This window comes from Anguilla rostrata, chromosome 6 (assembly GCF_018555375.3).
Source record: "Anguilla rostrata isolate EN2019 chromosome 6, ASM1855537v3, whole genome shotgun sequence".
Taxonomy (NCBI): domain Eukaryota; kingdom Metazoa; phylum Chordata; class Actinopteri; order Anguilliformes; family Anguillidae; genus Anguilla; species Anguilla rostrata.
In genome coordinates this window covers 41826136-41845580 of record NC_057938.1, presented here as the reverse complement: position 1 = coordinate 41845580, position 19445 = coordinate 41826136, and the positions used below count along the sequence as shown (strand labels likewise).

The 19445-nt window shown below is 45.0% G+C and overlaps 1 protein-coding gene across 12 annotated transcripts in view; it reads left to right on the top strand.

Annotated features, from left to right (window-relative positions):
- myt1la (myelin transcription factor 1-like, a) overlaps positions 1–19445 on the top strand; it is a 73847-nt gene that overhangs the window by 49818 nt on the left and 4584 nt on the right. For 3 of the 12 annotated variants that reach the window (XM_064339770.1, XM_064339769.1, XM_064339776.1), the window contains 14 exons: positions 1825–1932; positions 2248–2468; positions 3354–3583; positions 9610–9837; positions 10854–10975; positions 11617–11679; positions 12136–12204; positions 12343–12405; positions 13200–13283; positions 14012–14233; positions 14927–15018; positions 16144–16247; positions 16810–16953; positions 18732–18794. In XM_064339770.1, coding sequence (XP_064195840.1) covers positions 1825–1932; positions 2248–2468; positions 3354–3583; positions 9610–9837; positions 10854–10975; positions 11617–11679; positions 12136–12204; positions 12343–12405; positions 13200–13283; positions 14012–14233; positions 14927–15018; positions 16144–16247; positions 16810–16953; positions 18732–18794 — 1813 coding nt within the window. The remainder of the gene's footprint in view (positions 1–1824; positions 1933–2247; positions 2469–3353; positions 3584–9609; positions 9838–10853; positions 10976–11616; positions 11680–12135; positions 12205–12342; positions 12406–13199; positions 13284–14011; positions 14234–14926; positions 15019–16143; positions 16248–16809; positions 16954–18731; positions 18795–19445) is intronic. The other 9 variants (XM_064339772.1, XM_064339780.1, XM_064339775.1 and 6 more) reach the window with 8 other exon arrangements.

The window sequence follows — 19445 nt, the reverse complement described above, 5'->3', positions numbered from 1 at the left end:
TGCCTGTGCATGCGTGTCGCGGTGCAGCAGATGCTGTGTGACACCAGGCTAAGTGCCAGCTATCAGCTCTCCCCTGGCACTGCGGTGGAGGTGTTGGGGAGCACTGCTGGAGCGCTTTCCTCCACATCGCACACGAGGGTGGGAGACGCCCGGAAATCTACCACACACACGTACACATGCAGACACACACACACACACATGCTCGCATACATACATGTACGCACACAAACACACGCAAACACACGCACGCACACACGCTCGCACACACACATGCACACACAAACACACTCACACAGTCACACATGCACACACACACTCGCACACACACACACACAAACAGACAGACAGACACACACACAGGCACACACACAAGCTCGCACACACACACATGCAGAACACACAAATATGGTCACACACACATACACATACTCGCACACATACACACATATGTAAACACTCACACACATGCACATACATAGCCACATACATGCATATAAATGTACTCAAGCGGACAAATAGACACACTTACATACACAGACACAGACACGCATAAACACATGCTAACACATACACACCTCTCCACCCACTGTCGCTGCAGGCCATGATATATAGAACACCCCCGGTGGGATCTATGCATGCTGTACGGTTGTCAGGAGTGACAAGAAGAGGGAAAATGCAGTGGGGAGGGAGAACAAACAAAAATACATATGTTTCACTTTTTTCTGAGGCAGTTGTCATGGAAACACATCTTACTGACAGCAGTCCCTGTGTCAGCTTGTCGTACGGTATGAGATTCTGTGGCTCTTTCAAGTGTGTGTGCATTCTGGGCTGAGCCTATTCATTTTTCATATGCTCTTTGTGTGAGAAGAGCTTGCAGAAAGCCCAGCTGTATATTTGTGTGAGACGGAGACTGAGAGCGAAAGAGAGAGAGGGAGAGACAGCGAGAGATTGAGAGAGAGAGAGAATGGAAAGGGATAGTGAGAGTAAACTGTGACAGAGAGGGAGATGCAGAAACAGGGACTTAGAGTCTAATGCATTTGAGTAAGAGCGAGAGCGAGAGTAGGAGAGAGAGGGAGGGAGAGGTAGATAAGGAGCGAGTTGCTTGGTGTTGTCCCTCTCTGTAGAGCTGCACAGACTCGCTCTGGCAGAAAGGCCTGTGATGCGGTCTCTCTTACACTATTCCCTGAAGCCAGCCAGCCAGAAACTCCCCCGTTCGTATCTGCAAGCGCCTTGCATTCTAATTAAAAACCGTATAAATAAAAACGTCATTCGACCAGCATGACTCCCATTCAAAACAAATGGATTCTCAGTGTTTCGAACCAGTGTTATTTTAAAACACTAAAAATGTTTCTGGACTCGAAATGTCACATATTCAGACACAAGCACAACATTCACCCTGTACACCTAGAGGTTAGTTTGTCTGTGTAGTGTAAATGAACAAGCCTGTATTTGCATGCTCATTCATACATGGATCTCTTTATCTTTTCACTCTAGTTCTACTATTACATGAACATTATTTTATTACAGGGAAGCAACATTCCTCCTTCAAATGTGCAAGTTTAGCATGTTTTGGTGTGAGATGTTGATCAAGTGCATCTGACTCAATGAGTGCATGGGTGAAATTTTCAGTGTTAATTGAAGTCTTACAGAGTTTCTGAGGGTAGAAGGAGATCAGATATACTCTAGCCATGAAATGATTAAATACTGAAAAATTTGCTGTATAGTGGGTGGAAGAGGCAGACATAGGTACTGGAGGATTTAACAGAGTAATACGTATTACTGTTTCGCTAACCTCCCCTCTGGTCTGTGCTAATTCTGTTTCAGCCTCTCTGGGTGTCCCATCGCTGCCGCAGAGAAGATGGCCAAGATCCAGGAGAAGCACCAGACCAACGATGGGCCCAAATCCAACCAGGCTTCAGACCGTGTGCTGAGGTACGGGGCTTCCTCTCTGTCTGCTAGCTCATTGGGCTTTCTTCCTTCTTATTTTCTGTGAAAAAAAATCTTTATTGTATTCCACGTAAACATTCAAATTTCCGGTATTGTGACTTACGAGCACTTGATGATAAAGCATCCTATTTAAATAAATCATTCTATTATTCTGAGTAAAATTACACATTTTGCAATCCTTTCTTACTTACCAATAGAACGCGTTATATACATGCACTCTTTTGAAGAGCACCCCCTAGTGGTTGGGTTTAGGATTGCGTTAGTCAGACCACTCTCAAGACGGTGGTGGTTGTGTTCCAGGCCCATGTGCTTTGTGAAACAACTGGAGATCCCACAGTATGGTTACAAAAACAACGTTCCCACCAGCACCCCACGGTCCAACCTGGCCAAGGAGCTGGAGAAGTACTCCAAGACCACCTTCGACTACAACAGCAGCTACGACAGCCACCACCAGGTCTATGGGAAGCGAGCCATCGCCCCCAGGGTCCAGGGACGTGACACTTCTCCCAAAGGATATGACGGTAAGAAACAAACTGGTTCTCCTGTACTCACAGCCAAAACTGGATTAGTGAAAATCCCAGGGCGAACTCCCCTCCCTCCACTCCCGCCTCCAGCCATTTGCATCGTGCTACGTGCTATGCTAAAAATTGCGCTATCGTGCAGTACCCTAGCTCCATTTTCTGTGGGAATTTTTGTGGGGTTTTTAATGCAGGCTGGGAATTCTGAGCTCACGGTGTGCCATCTCCCAGCTCCTGCTTTTGAAGCTGAGATTCTTTGTCACACGGTTCCTCTCTCTCCCCCTCTCACCCGAAATCACACTCACGCGTACTCTGCGCTTGCCATCCAACCGTCCACCTGTCTTAATGAGAGTCTCATGGATATCTCTGTCGCTCAGTCTCTGTCTGTCTTTCTCTCTCTTTCTGTCCCTCTTTCTCAGTCTAAAAACGTATCAGTCTTGCATGCCTGTAAATTATTATTATTATTATGTGTTTATTATTTTGACGGAAGCACTTGTCCTTAAATTATTTACTAATCATTTGTAGATACAGCAGAATGCTGAGATCTCTGTCTGTATGCCTACCTTTTTTGTTACTCTCTCTGTCTGCATCCTAATGTCTCTTGTAGTTCTTTCATGCCAGACTGTCCATCTATCTATCTATCTTTACATCTACCTTCCTATTCCTAAAGCAATCCATTTAGTTTTGTGTCCTTGGATACCATTTTAGTGAAAGTAGTCTGCATTGATATCTCTTGGTGTGGTTGTGTGTGCGTATGCGTGTCTCTGTCTGTGTGTGTGTACATGCGCGTGTGTGTACACGTGTGTGCGTATGTGTGTTTTTGTGTGTGACTGTGTTCATGCGCGTGTACACGCGCGCGCGTGTGTGTGTGTGTCTGTGTCGTCACAGTTAAGCGCTACTGCAAGACGTCCAGCCCGGCCAGCAGCAGCACCAGCAGCTACGCCCCGAGCAGCAGCAGCCTGAGCAGCGCCAGCAGCACCTGCAGCCGGAGCAGCTTCGACTACACCCACGACATGGAGGCGGCCCACATGGCGGCCACCGCCATCCTCAACCTGTCCACGCGCTGCCGCGAGATGCCCCAGAGCCTGGGCGGGAAGCCGCCGGACCTCTGCTCGCCGGTAACCCCTCCCTCCCTCTTTCCGGTCGGTTTCCCGGGGGTGGTAAATGGTAAACGGACTGCATTTATATAGCGCTTTTATCCAAAGCGCTTTACAATTGATGCCTCTCATTCGCCAGAGCAGTTAGGGGTTAGGTGTCTTGCTCAAGGACACTTCGACACGCCCAGAGCGGGGTTTGAACCGGCAACCGTCCGACTGCCAGACAATCGGTCTTACCTCCTGAGCTATGTCGTCGGGGGTGGGGGCGTATAGCACTGACGAAAAACGAACTGACCAATACGAAAAAAAAATCCTCAGAGAACATCAAACGCTGAGAACCAAAGGCAGCTCCCTCGCTGCCTTCGCTGCCCGATTAGTCACCGTGCTTCGAACGAAACGTTTTCGGAGGTGCCCGATCACGAACCTGAATCGAGACAGACTACCAAGGCGAGCAGTGAGTACGTCATGAGCCTGAAAGTCTTTCACAGCCAGCCCATTTCTTCGCTTCTTTCGTGCGGCCCTCTCAATCACTGTTCTCAGCCTACCTGTTCAAGCGCAGTTAATGAAAATGTTTTCATTTTGATTTTCATGTGTCTAGTAAAAAAAAATAACGTATCTAGGTCAGCTCTCAGTTGTCTAAGTTAGCTATGCTATAAAACTGAAAAATGATTTGTGAAAAAAAATTCCACGAAAAAAAAGAGCAACCAATCTAATCTCTTAAAGTAAAACAGAGTTGGAACAACCTCTGAGTCATTTAGCTTCAAAACTTTACATGAAAAATGCTATCACTAACATTTAATAATATCACTAACATTTGTACATGAAGTTGGCCCTCTGGCTGTCTTCCATTTTGGCAGTTAATTTCAGCACAGAATTATGGGATATCCTACCCGGAGAAGGATACATCAGGATGCTGCCTTCAGAATCGTCCAAATGAAGCCGCCTTAGCAGGCGTCATTTCATGCTAACTTTTGAATGAGAAGTGCCTCAATGCCTTTGAATGCTCCCAGCACAGTCAGCATTTTCCCATTTGAGACGCAGGCCGCATCTGTCTGTAGCGGGATGGCGGAAAGGGCAGCGGTTTCCGATTGGCCGTAAAGCTGATGAGGTGGCGGGCGGGCGGGCGGGGTCTAAGGGAGAGCGTGGCTGTGCGACTGTCCTGCTGTTCGAAGGAGACGGGCTCATTATCTGTCCCTGCGTCCACGCACGGTTTGATTGCCGGGTTCTGGTCCGCCCCGCCGTCTGTGCCTGCGGATTTCGGTGATTCTGCCGGGGGTATGGTCGTGACAAGGCATACGTGTCCCGTCAAGTCCAATGACAGAGGAGTCCGGGAGAACGCGGGGTTTTCAGCGAAAGAGCTGAATACCAATCTTAGCTGCAGGCTTGCCATGCACAGGAAATCTATTTTTTTTTTTTTTTTTTAAATAATGCTGTGTGCACAGCTTGTGAATAATGATGAGCAAACTTTATGTCCTGAATGCTCTATGCAAAGTTTCATGCAAAAAAAAAAATAAACAGAAATTAGCATATAATGAAACAGTTGCCAGATGAAGGGTGTTAATAGGCCACCTCCTGTCAAATAATCGGAGGTGGGGGAGCGGGTTGTGCCTGCAAGACCTCTGGAGTGCCCTGCCACCGTTCCTATCGCTCAGACAGTGAGTACAGATGGTTCTACCCAGAATGCAAGAGGCCAGGAAAAAGAAGAGTTTGTCAGAGCCCCGTACAGCTTCATTGTCTGCGGATGCCGTTAGCAAAAGGCTTAAAGAGGCCATAATTAAATGACGAATGAAGGCACGGTCGTATGGAAATCCTGTTGAGGGAAAGGGCTTGTATGTTAAAGGGTGAGCTTACCCAGAAACCTAACTGTCATATTTTTCATGAACCCGTGATATACATCTGGGAAAAAATACACTTGGATACACGGTACAATTTTTTCTAGATTGTCACAGCATGTTCCTGACCTAAGAAGGAACACGTAATCACCGCCTTTTATGCCTGCAGATGCACAAGCATCTCAATGGGTGTTTCACTTTTAACTTCGCTGCAGCAAGGTTAGAGACCCAATATGTGCAATGAGGGGTCAGTCTCATGAAGCTGACCTGGAAGTGCTAAGCCATGTACACTGCAGTGACTATGTGAGTATTTCGTTACATTTTACAAAAGATGGAGAGTGATGCGTTCATTTATTTTACCCACTGCCTCATTTTCCCAGACTGCACCGGGTGGTTTTTGCATTATTGTGGTCAGTCATACACAGTCACCTTAATAGAAGCAGAGAAAGCAATGCATCATGGGATATTGATTTTCATATGGCTAAGGCATACCAGATGTCCTAGAGGACTGTGGCTTAACGCAATGTGAACATCCAATAATGGCGGTTTCAGTCAGAGACCTCATTGAAATATGGTACAATTGAAATATGGGAAAAATCTAGATTTTCGGGGCACGCGAAAAGAGCCTGGAACACAGGCTGTCCCAGGAAAAATGGGAGATCTGGGCACCCTACATATGGTGCACGTGGACCGCCTTTGCCGCATGTGGCACATATGCCGATTTATCACGTTCTCTCCTCCGTGGGGCGGAGCCATCCCTTAATCCCCAAACGCATTGGGTGTGCAGCAAGCACGGTGCTGTGCACAAATCCATATCCACACCAGCCCGATTGGGATCTATTCAATTATAATGGCGGAACCGTGGACTCCAGAGGCTGGCAGGTGGAATATCTGCATGGGGGGTGGAGGTGGAGGGGAGGGGGGGGGAGATTCCTGAGCGAGAAAAGGGGAGGTTGGGAGTGAACACGGCATTCTTCATTTCTTTCGGTGGAATGACCCCACAGTCTGGTGCTGCTGCTCCCAAAGGCCAGTCCTGCCGAAAAAGGAGATTATAATGAGTGAGAAGTGTCAGAGGGTACATTTCCTCAGGAAATTATGTCTGAATATCAGATCTGCGAACTTAAACATCTTCATTTTATTAAGGCAGAAGTGCATTCATCTTCATTTTTTTTTGCCACTGCAGGCTTTTATCCAACAGCTGATCAATTGATTATCTGATACATCTAAATAAAAACTGTTTTCAAATTAGATCTTGAAGATTATCAGTGATCTTTATTAGCTGTGTCTGAAAAGTAATATACTGATAAATTAAGAAAGTTTTATGGCAATGTTGAATGCCCCTTTTTCAAAAATCACCTGTGGCTTTACAGACGAGATACCACAGCTAGTAGGAGACATTGTTGCAACTTTTTACAACAATGCAGTAAGGTATTATAAATAGGGCCAACAGTTTGTGTCCCCTTGTTTTCTCACATGGTACTTCAGTGCTCCACCAGCTAGAGGTCACGATGGCCGCTTTTCAATCCCCTTTTCAAACAATTATGCCATTTGCACCACCTCAATAATCTAAGTTGATAAAGTAATTGCCACTAATTTAGCACGGTCAATGATTGACAGTAATGCTTACAAGCAACACTCAAGTGTTAAATTCATTTCGATTACTTACAACCGTGGACACGCTGCAGTATTTTTAAATGTTGTGCAGGGGCAGGATAGGTTTTGTTAGAAGCAGTGGGAAATGCCCACATTAAAAATGAGAGCAGTTGTATAACATTCATCTTGAACAAAAAATTTAATTAAAAAATATATCCGTTATTCAACTAGTCATGGTCTTCAATCAAGACTAAGTAGAATCAGATGCCTTAGTGCTGGTCTAAGACAAAAACCTGCACCCTGCCCTTTTTGGATAGGATTGGACACCTCTGCTTTGTATGGATGCATTTTTCTTTTTACTGCAGTGAAACTCAGTCCTGGTCCTGGAGAGCCACAGAGTCTGCTGTTTTAAATTTTTTTTTAAATTAAATGAGTGACCGATTCAGATTCAAGAAACCAGGTGACCTGAGTTAACTGTGTAATCAACTGCTTTAACTGATCGATTGCCGTGCTACTCAAGTGCCGCGTAAGTCCTATGGCTCTCCAGGACCAGGAGTGAAGACCACCGGCTCAAGGAGTATGCTTTTCCATCCCAAATCACGACTCTACAGCTAACTCGCCAGTGGATCCAGATCATTGTTCTCATTTTGTGTCCTAACATGTTTGCAAGTTTCCATTTTATATTGCTGCCTGGGATGAAGTTTCTATAGAGCCATCCTGGTGTTGTTCCCAGCTGTTACCAATGAGGCTTATTGTACATAATGCAAAGCCAACTACTTAGCCAGTTTCTTTGGGCTGGTTACTGAGAGTAGGTCCCAGCATGTCTCCTGTACTGACCAAACTGGTGATATATTCTTAGAAATAGCTCATTAAAGAAGCTTCATCCATTGAAGGAAGCATTGACAGATGACATAGCATTGTATGAAAACACTAAGTTTGAGCCATGTTGAATGTATACATTCGGTGTTAGATTTATATCCTGTTTATATATATTATATATAGTTATTTTTATATTGTAAGCCTAAACGCTAATGAGAATTGCCAATACATGGGAATAGTAAGCGTTCAAATGAGTCTATTTGTCTATTCTATTCTTAATAAGGTCACAACAAATAAGGGTTTTAACGGCTAGGTGCACAACATTTTTTTAGCGGATACCTCCCTATAATACGTCTTCTCTGAGAACTGCCATTAGCCCGCGCTTCCAGGTAAATCTCTGCCAGCGAGCTGCCGAATGATTAAATCATGTGTACTGCAGCAGAATCCGCTCCTCTCTCTCTCTCTCTCTCTCTCTCTCTCTCTCTCTCTCTCTCTATCTCTCCCTCTCCCTGTTGACGCGAAGCAAGCGGAGGCAGAGTGGCCGACGTTCCCCCAAGGGGGCGGGAGAAGACGCGGGCACAGGGCTCCCGGGGGGGTGGGGGCGGGGGGGGAGAGAAGAGGTTGGGGAAAGGGGGGGAGAGAGAGAGAGAGAGAGAGGAGGACGAGCAGCAGGCAGTCCCAGGAATAAAGACGGCAGAGCCCCTTGAGGGTGGAGGTTGTCGGGCGGGGGGTTGGGGGAGGAGGAGAAGGAGGAGGAGGGGGGAGAGGGAAGGGAAGGTGGGGGGGGGGGTGGATCGATGATGATTCCAGGCTCGGCTCTCGCCCCGCTCTCCCCTCCCCACTGCGGCGAGGAGAGAGTGACCTCGTTTTGAGGACAGCGCCGCGGCTTTGTGCAGACGGAGCCGCGCCGCAGTGTAGCCCGCTCCCGCGACGCCGCGGAGGGAGCCGCCGCGCCTCGCCGGCTCCGACGCCTCATGGCAGCACGTTAGCCTGCGCGTTAGCCTACGCGTTAGCCCGCGCCGCGACAGAAAGCGGCCCTGAAACGATGCCGCTCGGACGTGTCCGGCCCAGCCTGGTCCGGTTGCCGTACTGTCATAATAGACATTTCCTCTGCCCTTTCTGCTTCGAGGGGGTTTAACCTTCTTGTACACGCACGAGCACACTCATACACACGCGCGCACGTTCACAGCAGTGGTGAGTAATGGGGGCCAGGAGAGACAGAAAGTGGCAGAAAGGGCTGCGTGAAGCTGGGAGTTAGTCAGACAGGGCTGTGTGGTGAATAGATGAAGCAGAAGTGCAGGAGTTAACGTGCAGTCTCTCTTTCTCTCTCTCTCTGTCTCCTTCCCTCTCCACCCTCTCTATCTCCTGCTCTCTTTCCTTCCATCTTTCTCCCCTCTCTCACTTTCTCTCCCCTTCTCTCTCTCTCCTTCTACATCTCTCCCCTCTCTCGCTCTCTCCCCTTCTCTCTCTCCTTCTACATCTCTCCCCTTCTCTCTCTCTCTCTCTCTCTCCTTCTACATCTCTCCTCTCTCTCGCTCTCTCTTTTTCACTCTCTGTCTCTATCTCTCTCGCTGCTTTCCTCTGTCGCTCCTATCTCTCGTTCCATTCTCCCCCCTCTCTCTCTCTCTTTCCCTTTCCCTTTCGTTCTCTCTCTCTGTCTCTCTTTCTCCCTCCCTCTCCCTCTCTCTCTTTCTCCCCCCATTCTCTCTCTATCTCTCTCTCTCTCTCTATCCCATCCCTCTCTCTCTCTCTCTCTCTCTCTCTCTCTCTCTCCCTCTCTCCCTCTCTCCCTCTCTCTCTCAGGGCCCTGACGCGGAGGTGAGTGAGAACGGGACGCTGGACCTCAGCATGAGCAGGCCCCGCGACGGGCACGAGGGCAGCTGCGCCGTCCTCACGCCCCTGGAGCCCATGTCCCCCCAGCGACAGGCCCTCATGAACAGCCGCTGCTACCAGCTGAGCGAGGCCGACTGCTGGGACCTGCCCGTCGACTACACCAAAATCAAGCGCGTCGACGAGGACGACCTCAAAGAGGTACTCTCCGCGTTCGCTTCTCAAGTAGCTCCCAACAAAACGCCAGGTCCTCCTGGTCATGTTGTTTAAAGGGTCGGGTACCTCTGCATTCGCTTCTCAAGTAACTCCCAACAAAACACCAGGTCCTCTGGTCGTGTTGTTTAAAAGGCGGGGTACTTCTACATTTACTTTTCAAGTAACTAGCATCTAAACACCAGGCCCTGTGGTCATATTGTTTAAAGGGCGAGGTACCTCTGCAGTTAGTTCTCAAGTAATTCCTAACAAAACACCAGGTCCTCAGGTCATATTGTTTAAAGGGTGAGGTACTCCTGCATTTACTTTTCAAATAGCTTGCAACAAAACACCAGGTCCTCTGGTCATATTGTTTAAAGGGTGAGGTACTCCTGCATTTACTTTTCAAGCAACTCGCAACAAAACGCCAGGCCCTCTGGTCATATCGTTTAAAAAGTGAGGTACAAACAAACCAGATTATATTACCGTGGCAATGGTTACGGCCAACTCAAAGTAGCTGTCTTAATAAGTATTCAAATGTACCATGAAGTGAAGCAAGGTCCATTTGAAATGCTTCATTCTTGAAATGTCATTTAGCTTGTCATGCGGAGGCAGACTGTGGGCGATTTGCCACATCTTGCCACAAGGCACCTTGCAGAATATTTTTAAACCGCGTCTCTCTTAGTGGGCATCGCTGTGCACGTAGAAAGTGAGGATGTTCCTCGGCTGAAGTAAGTTCCATGGAGATCCTTTGATTTCACAAGAGAGCCATCTAGTGGATGTTGGAGGAACTTTTTTGGGCAGGGAACTTCTGTCCATTGTCTTAAAGAAAGAATGTGGCTTGCGTCAATTATCCAAGAAAACATGAAAATGTGAAGTAACCTGTAAAGGAAAGTGTTTAGACTGAGTTTTAGACTGTGTTTAGACTGAGTTCAGCAGGGTGATCGATGACATCACTGAGCATCTTGAATGTCGAGGGCATCTTTACCTCTCTCAGTCCCCGCCTCCTTCTGTCTCTCCCGCAGCCTGACGATTTGGATCCCTTCCAAGACATCCTGGAGGATCGGCAGTACCCCGGGGAGGTCACCGTCCCCAGCCCCAAGCCCAAGTTCGCTCCGTGCAAGGAGGCGAAGAAGGAGCTGATAACGTAAGGGCGAGGGGAGGAGCCCTCCTTCCCTCCTTCCCTCCTTTTTTTTGCTCCTCTCCATCCTCTCTGCTTCGCGAGAACTGAGGCTTTTTCACCTCCTGGCTGCTGGCTGCTGCACACAACCCAGCCGTCTCCTCCTTAGACGCGTTCCCCGCTGCTTCCTGTGCCCCCCCCCCCCGCCCTGGCTGTGCTAGGCAGTGTTAGCGATGCTTCGTCAAAACAAAATATTAGCATTCTGCCTTCCAATAGCCATTTTCTTCCATTATAAAATGTAGCTTAAGAGCAAACTGCAGTGACAAAAAAAAATCTATAACCTTACCTATCATCAATTTAAAATATAAGTTATTTAGTATTGCACATATTGCAATTATTTTGTGGATGGTTCTGGATATGAGGAATAGCTCATATATGCCAGGGTAAACATCATATAATTACATGTAGAAGTAATGGACAATTTCATAGGTGTGATTTTATTAATTTATTTTGAATTATTCTATGTGCCAAATATAAAAATAATGTATAATCCTTCAGTCCTTCATCAGAATGGTCATAAAATGAGTGGTAGCTGAAAATTCCAAACACACAGTCACTTACTCACTCTCTTTTGGCTTTTTTTTTTTTTTTTTTTTTTTTGGTGACAGATGTCCAAAACCAGGGTGTGATGGAAGTGGTCATGTGACCGGAGATTATGCCTCTCACAGAAGGTGTGACCTCATTTCCTCAGAATTTTTTTTTTTTTAGGTTTACAGTTTTTGGATGACCTTGGTCACCGCTGTCAGGGAACAGCGAGAGTCCAGCTCAGCGATCACCGCTTGAGAACAGCAGCCCTGTTCTGGCAACGGGGAGTGAGCACAATGAGTCAACATACACATCGTGTATATAACGTATATGAATTCTAACCCACGCTGCACAGCAAGCTCCAGACATTCCACTGAACCGAGTGCAGCAGGAGGCAGAAACGTGGAGTTACATTTAATTCTGCCATAGGAGTACCTCTTAGCATTGAACTAGCCCCCAGCACCCCCAGTGCATGGCACTGCTCGCCATAGCTCGCTCGCATTTTACAGTCTTCGTTTTTTTGTTGTGCTGTGTCATATTTCATACTGCCCTAGTTCTCCTTTTTTCTCTCTGCTAAAATTCCTCTGTGATGCGTTTTGCAGTCTGTCCGGCTGTCCTCTAGCTGACAAAAACATGCGGAGCGTGATTCCCACCAATTCCCAAGACCTCAAGTAAGGCGCTCGCTGTTTCGTTGCTCAATTACATTTGTCTGTGGGGGGCGTGCCAAACGGGTGTTTTTGTTGTCTGGCCCCGCCGCGAGCCCCTCCCGCCCATCCTCACGTAGTTTCACGCCCTGCTTTTTGTCCCAGGTGTCCCACCCCCGGATGCGACGGTTCAGGACACATCACAGGAAACTATGCCTCACATAGGAGGTAAATTTACCCAATGGCAACGTAACTCCAGCAGTGGGGGGCAAAAAAAAACAGATATATAAAGCAAGCGGAACGAAAGCCAGCGTATAGAGAGGATGCAAGGTGCATGGCTGGAAATATCTCTTTTACCCCATCGCTGGAGTTATGTCTAATCCTAATTGGACTTAATTAGGTAGGTGACAGAGTATTAAGATATAACTCCAGCGTATTTACAGTTGGTTAGCTGTTTGAAGTTCTAATACGGATTGAGTGTTTGCTCTACTACAGTATATAGAAAAGTACAGATTCAGATTTTTAAAATCTTTTTTATGATACTCTATCAGCCCTATGAAGATGAAAAGGGGTACTTCTCAATACAGTAAAATGTCCAGTGTTAATTGTGGCCATACTGTATGCACCTTGGAAGAGTCAATTTAACACTGAACATTTTACTGTGTATGCTTAGTTTTTGGTTGATTATTCTTGGCTGTTAAACCATTAATTGAATATTAAATTAATTTTTATTACCATTTCATTTAAGAGGCTTGAACAAACTGATCTGAGTTGTGGGATAATGTTAGTGCTATCTTGGCATAACACAACACATTTCCAACTACATATTGGTTTCATTGCAATCCCACAAATGCTAACTGTCAACAGCTGTTAAACCCATCTGTACAGCTCGCACCAAAAAAAAAAAAGCATGCAAATGGCTGTCTAGTACCAGGACTGGTAAAAACTGTCTTAAAAGATTTACAGTGCTTCAACATCAAGGATAGTGGCTTAAATAGCTTCATTGATGTCTTTCTCTGAAGTCTATCGGGCTGTCCTCGAGCCAAGAAGAGCGGTGTCAAGATAGCTCACAGCAAAGAAGATAAGGAGGACCAGGAGCCAATCAGGTATCACGTCAGGGCTCAAAAGCCAATTGCTCATGTGGGTTTTTTTGTGCGTGCCCTGGGAAGCTCATTTTTCCTCATACATTTCCGATGTGGCTTTCCCACAGTGGGTAGTTCTCCAGCACATCTGAATGCAGATAGAGGAATAAACACAGAAGTGTATTGTCTTTGGTCATTGAGGAGTTAAAGCTATTGCGTTTGAGGGATGCCATTTGCATTTCTTGATGTTGCAGTAACATTATGAAGTAATGGCAATATTTGATAGCTGCTTCGATCATGTTGCCTCCAGATAATGTGGTTTTAAAGCGATGCTTTTGAGTGGTCATCCTCACTGCTGTGACAAGCTTTAGATGGAGCATCCTCATTAACACTGTATTGATAACGACATCAGCAAGAACTTTTCTGATGGGGCGGCAGTGTAGTAGATTCCCTGGTAGGACACTGCCGTTGTACCCATGAGCAAGGTACTTAACCTGCATTGCTTCGGTATATATCCAGCTGTTTAAATGGATGCAATGTAAATGCTATGTAAAAATTGTGTAAATCACTTAGCGTGTCCTAAATGCCTGTCATGTTCTTAAGGGCACATTGGACTTTTGTCCCCCAGGGAACGCATTTGGCGAGACACACATTTTTAGCTAAAGGCCTTCAGTGGTATTTACAAGCACGCTAATGCACACAAGACACCATTGCCACCCTGCATGGCCATCCTACTTCGCTCCTGCCCACAGGTGTCCTGTGCCCGGCTGCGACGGGCAGGGTCACGTGACGGGGAAGTACGCGTCCCACCGCAGCGCGTCGGGCTGCCCCCTGGCGGCCAAGCGGCAGAAGGACGGCTACATGAACGGCTCCCAGTTCTCCTGGAAGTCGGGGAAGACCGACGGCATGTCCTGCCCGACGCCGGGCTGCGACGGGTCCGGGCACGTCAGCGGCAGCTTCCTGACGCACCGCAGGTCAGCGCTCTCCGCTTTGCTTCTCGCGGTGGCGTGCGTGGAAGGGGTTGGGTTTGAATCCCAAACAGGATGCCGCTCTGGATACATTGAATTCATAGGCAATGTGTGTTTTAAAAAGCTGAAATTACAGAGCACAGAGATCATGTAATGAACAATGTGTGTGTGTGTGTGTGTGTCTATGTGTGCACGTACATGTGTGTGTAAGGTTGGGTGTGTAAGGCTCTCATCTGTAAATGAGAGCATGCATCTATGTGTGATTGAAAGGTGTGTGTTTGAAAGAGAGAATGTATGTGTGCATGTGTTTATTTTTTTTTTATTTTAGCATTTTTATCTTAAATTTTATCTTAAATTTGTGTGTGCACTAGTCTCTATTGTTTTATTGTTTTACTTTTTTATTCTTGTTTTAACATTGTTTCTTCTCGGTCACATTTGCATTTGTATGGAAAGCACTTTGAACTGCTTTTAGTTGCATGAAAGTTGCAATATAAATAAAGTTTGATTGATTGATTGTGTGCATATGTGTGTGTGAGAGAGAGAGAGAGAGAGAGAGAGACAGACAGACAGAGAGACAGAAAGAGAGAGAGAGACAGATAGAGAGAGAGAATATGCATGAGTAAGCCTACAGGTATGACTGTGTGCAAGCGTACATTTGGTGAAGGCATAAGCGAACACCACTCTGAATTGTTTCCCAAGCCTGTCTGGTTGTCCCCGAGCTACTTCAGCCATGAAGAAAGCCAGGCTGTCTGGAGTGGAAATGCTAACAATAAAGCAGCGGGCAAGCAAAGGTAATCACTTCTCCCGCTCAGCTCGCACAACTCACAATGGGCTCAATTATACTTCCGCAAGTGCTAATCATTTTTCTGCCGCGCAGGGATACGCCGCGGCCAATCACGGCTCTGCGTACGTAACTTGCTGCTGCGCGAGAACAAATCACATTCCTCCTTTATGGTCACCTGCTGTGCTGCAATCACTCATATGCCATAGTTGCATGTGTGATAATTGGCTCTATTGTTTCTGATAGTGAATAGACAATAAAACCAATCATGTATCGGCGTGTGCCCTGACCAGCTCTGTGGTGATCCGTGTGTAATGGTGATCGTGTTGACTGCCAGGCAATCAATGGCGCATTCAGAGTAATAAGGAGTACAGATGAAAAGACAGGATATGCTCTAAAACTACTTTGTTTTAGCTAATTTTCCCAATGAGCAATCTAAATATATGTTTATGAATTCATATTGCCAGCCCCCCACCAATCACACTTACCGTAAATCTTAACGGTAACACAAATGTACATACGTATGTTAGAAAGGCCAAATGACCCATAAACAACATCATAATGCCTCCATAGCGGGTCCTCAATTAGCAAGCATTGACAGTTTCTCGCAACTGTTAATACAACATTGTGTGGACGAGGGGAGGGATATACTATTGACGAATTTCACCAAAAATCTGGATTGTATGGCAGTATAACAAAGTAAATTGTGATATGATGTGAATGCAAGTGCATCCTCCTTTTCTGCAATTCAAAAAGCCCTTGGAGATGAATCCAAGTGTACTAACAGATGTTACATTTACTTCTTAAACCTTATACAAGCTCATACATTACTATCATTACGTTACGCAGCCACACAATGTATGCTTATGTAAGCCCTGTTGCCTGCTTGAATACATTCATTTTACTTTGGAATATTACAACATGAATATTACTTTTTGAAACTGGTGAGCCATCACTGTGTTTCCAGCATGTGTTATGCTGGTCTTGATGTGCAATTTCATATGAATGATTAATTAGTGATACATTATATATGCTAGTATCACACAGTAAACGCTTAAGCTAAGTCTGAGAGTAATGTTTCCATGTATTGGTTTGCTTTATGATATGGCTTTCTAACCCCATCTTCATTTTGCAGGCATAGAAAATGATGAGGAAATTAAACAGCTGGATGAAGAAATCAAGGATTTAAATGAATCCAATACACAAGTTGAATCAGATATGATTAAACTTAGAACACAGGTGAGATATTTGCTGCAGATGTTTATGTGAGAAGTATTTGGATGCAGATAGATTTAAGTCATAGTATGTTTATCATGAATAGCAACACAAATATAGCTGGAGCATACAAAAGGAAGTGTATGCGGGGGGGGGGGGGCTAATATGTTGTACAATGTACTAAGCATGATTTTTTTTTCTGTAAATATCTGATTGTCTAAGTGGATATTGTGTCGTTTAATAATCATATTTCTTTCAGTAAATTTACAGATTTCTCGACTGATATGTAAAATGTAATATGGTACTATAACAATAATGTACAATTATAATGCTATATAAAATAATATTATCATTTTATTAGTAGCGGTGATAGTAACTATATATATATTGTACAGAGTACAGAGCCAAACGTTATGGAGCTCATAGTAGGGGCTTGTTAGACATATGAATATGTCCTATAAAACTGAAGATATAATGTATAGTTTTTCCAAATACATCCTTGAAATGATATCCTGCGTTCTGCATGGCTTCAGCGCGATCTGTCCTGGTGTAACAGGTAATGGCCTTGTGTGTGTGCTCCCCCCAGATCACCACAATGGAGACTAATCTGAAGTCTATAGAGGAGGAGAACAAGGTGATTGAACAGCAGAATGATTCCCTACTACACGAGCTGGCCAACCTCAGCCAGTCCCTAATAAACAGTTTAGCCAATATCCAGCTCCCACACATGGTAAGAGTCACGAGACAGACGGGGCCACGCAAATAACCGAAACGGTGTTTACGAAATGGGTTCTGAGGTTAAGGGGAAACTGTGACAAACGCCGTGTTCTCGTGATTTCCCGGAGAAAACGATGCGGGAATTAGACCTGTTTGCAGCAAAGCGGGAATGTTGTGGTTTGGAGGTGAAGGAAATGAAACGCTTTAAAATGGCTTCTTCAGAGTTGCTGTTTGTCAGGACCTAACGCAGCCCGCCTGCAACGCTATAAAATGTTGTGCTTGCTGGGCGCAGGTGAACTGAAACGGGGCGGGGAGTTTGGGGGACTGTGCGCACTGAGGACCCAACTGCTGAATATTTAGCAAATTTTACTGAGTTAGACTGAAATTCCACCTGGAGCTCTCCTCCTATGGCCTTAGTGTGCAGTACCTCAGTACATTCTGCTCACATAAATATTTTTTTACATTTTTCATAGATTCTTTAAAAAGTCTAATCGTGAATTTTCATGGCACATCCAAGTCATGAGTAGAAGAAAAACAAGGAAAATAATGTAACATATGAAAGTTACCATTTTTACTATGCCACACTGAATGAAACTGGACACTGTTCTAAGAATCCCGTTTTCATTAAATGACCAACGATTAGCGCTGCAGCACACGCAGTAGGCTACACTGCTACTCAGCATTGCCTGGTGTGCATACTTCCCATTTTTGGAAGTCTGAGTGCGGGCATATACATATACAGTAAATTCACTTTCAACCCGTTTTCATTATCCAGCTTTCTCTTGTCATTTCTACTCTCCATGAACAACCATTTTACCTGTATTAGTTAGTACCTTTCTAAAAGGTTTCCAAGGAAAGCAAAGAACGGCTATTTTTGTCGGTCTTTACGATGCTTCCAAGACCTCTCACCTCAAAACAAATTGTTATCAAAATTTTAAAAAACAGTTCTAATTAAAAAGTTATGATTGAATACTTAATTATGTAAAACAAACTGGTGAATGCAATGTAATTCTCGATTGGACAGTCTTGAGTTTTTTCATTATCTGTTTGTCTGCCTGTGTTTGCTGCCTTGGACAAAGCTCAAATGTACTCCACGGAATAGGGCCCTGGTCATTACTGTTAACTGTGTTATGAGCTATGTTCACTTGCAGGGGTTATTACCGAGACAAAGCTGGGCTTTCACCATTTGCTTCTTTATGTCATTTTATTTGCCTCTGTTTTGTTGTTCGGTCAACTTGCTTGCTTTATTTTGACTGTCTGCATTAAGTTGAAGATGCCCCCCCCCCCAACTCCACAATCTGATTCCCAAGAAATAGCAACACAGATGTCCTGTATCATGTGGTCATGTGACATCCGATGAATATATTTACGTTGATGATCAGAATATTTGTGTTCACATGACAATGAGAAAACAATCATGTGACCCAACTGAAACTGAAGGGGTCTGTTTTTATTTTGGAAAAATAAATCAAAAAATTCTGTGCAGATTTTGATTTGGGTGGCAATTTTTTACTCACTATATACATTATTTTACATACTATCAAAATCAGTCTCTGCAGAATCTGCACAGCATTGCCCCAATGTGCTATGAACTCAACATGAAAAGGTGTTTCTTTGCAATATAGTCCTTCTCCACGTTTTCTGTTGTGTTCAAGCCAAAAAAGCACAGGCCCAGTTCACCAATCGTCCTCTGTCCATGGCTGTGTCCTGCCCCCACCCCATCTCCAGGTGTGAATAAAGCGCCTTTTGTACAGCAGGCTAATAGAATTTTCTTTACACCTTTCCCCGTAGAAACTGCTGCCACACAAAGACGCCCCCATTAGAAATCACAGCTGTTTACAGACGCATCCGAGAGTAAGACCATCGTTTCCATAGTCCCAGTCTCCATTTTGTGCTCTTTCATGTATTCCTTTGAAACCATTCTCCTTTTCCATGTACACACCGCAGTGTCTGCCTAGCACGGGTGAACATCAGTGAGAAAACACAGATCCTCCACACCCTAGTTGGACCAGGGTCTCAAAATTGCAAGCTTACAAGCATAAAACATAAAGATACAACCAAAATCAGATAATTCCAACAAACGTATTTTGTCCGGCATAAAACAAACTGAGGAAATAAAACATAATTAAGAATGTGTTTTTTACATTTATGATTATTTGTATGGCCATATCTTTTCAAGGTTATGTGATGGTGGCAATGGCCTCAAAAATAGGATTTAATTCAGTATCGTATACTGTATTAATTTATTTAAAATTCAGTGGACCCAGGAAATGAATTTTTTGTGCGTCTTATCTGATTGTGAGTATTCTCATTGCTTGCCCTTAAGTAACCATGAAACTTAAAGAGCATAAATTGAAATTAATTCCTTATACTGAAAATACAAAAGTACAGTCAGGAACAGGTTTTTCCAGAGGACTGCACATTTTATTCTCAAAGAGCTACATAAAACATGAACTAATATTGAAGTTAATATTGAAATTTGTTCTCACACTGGTGTAAACTATC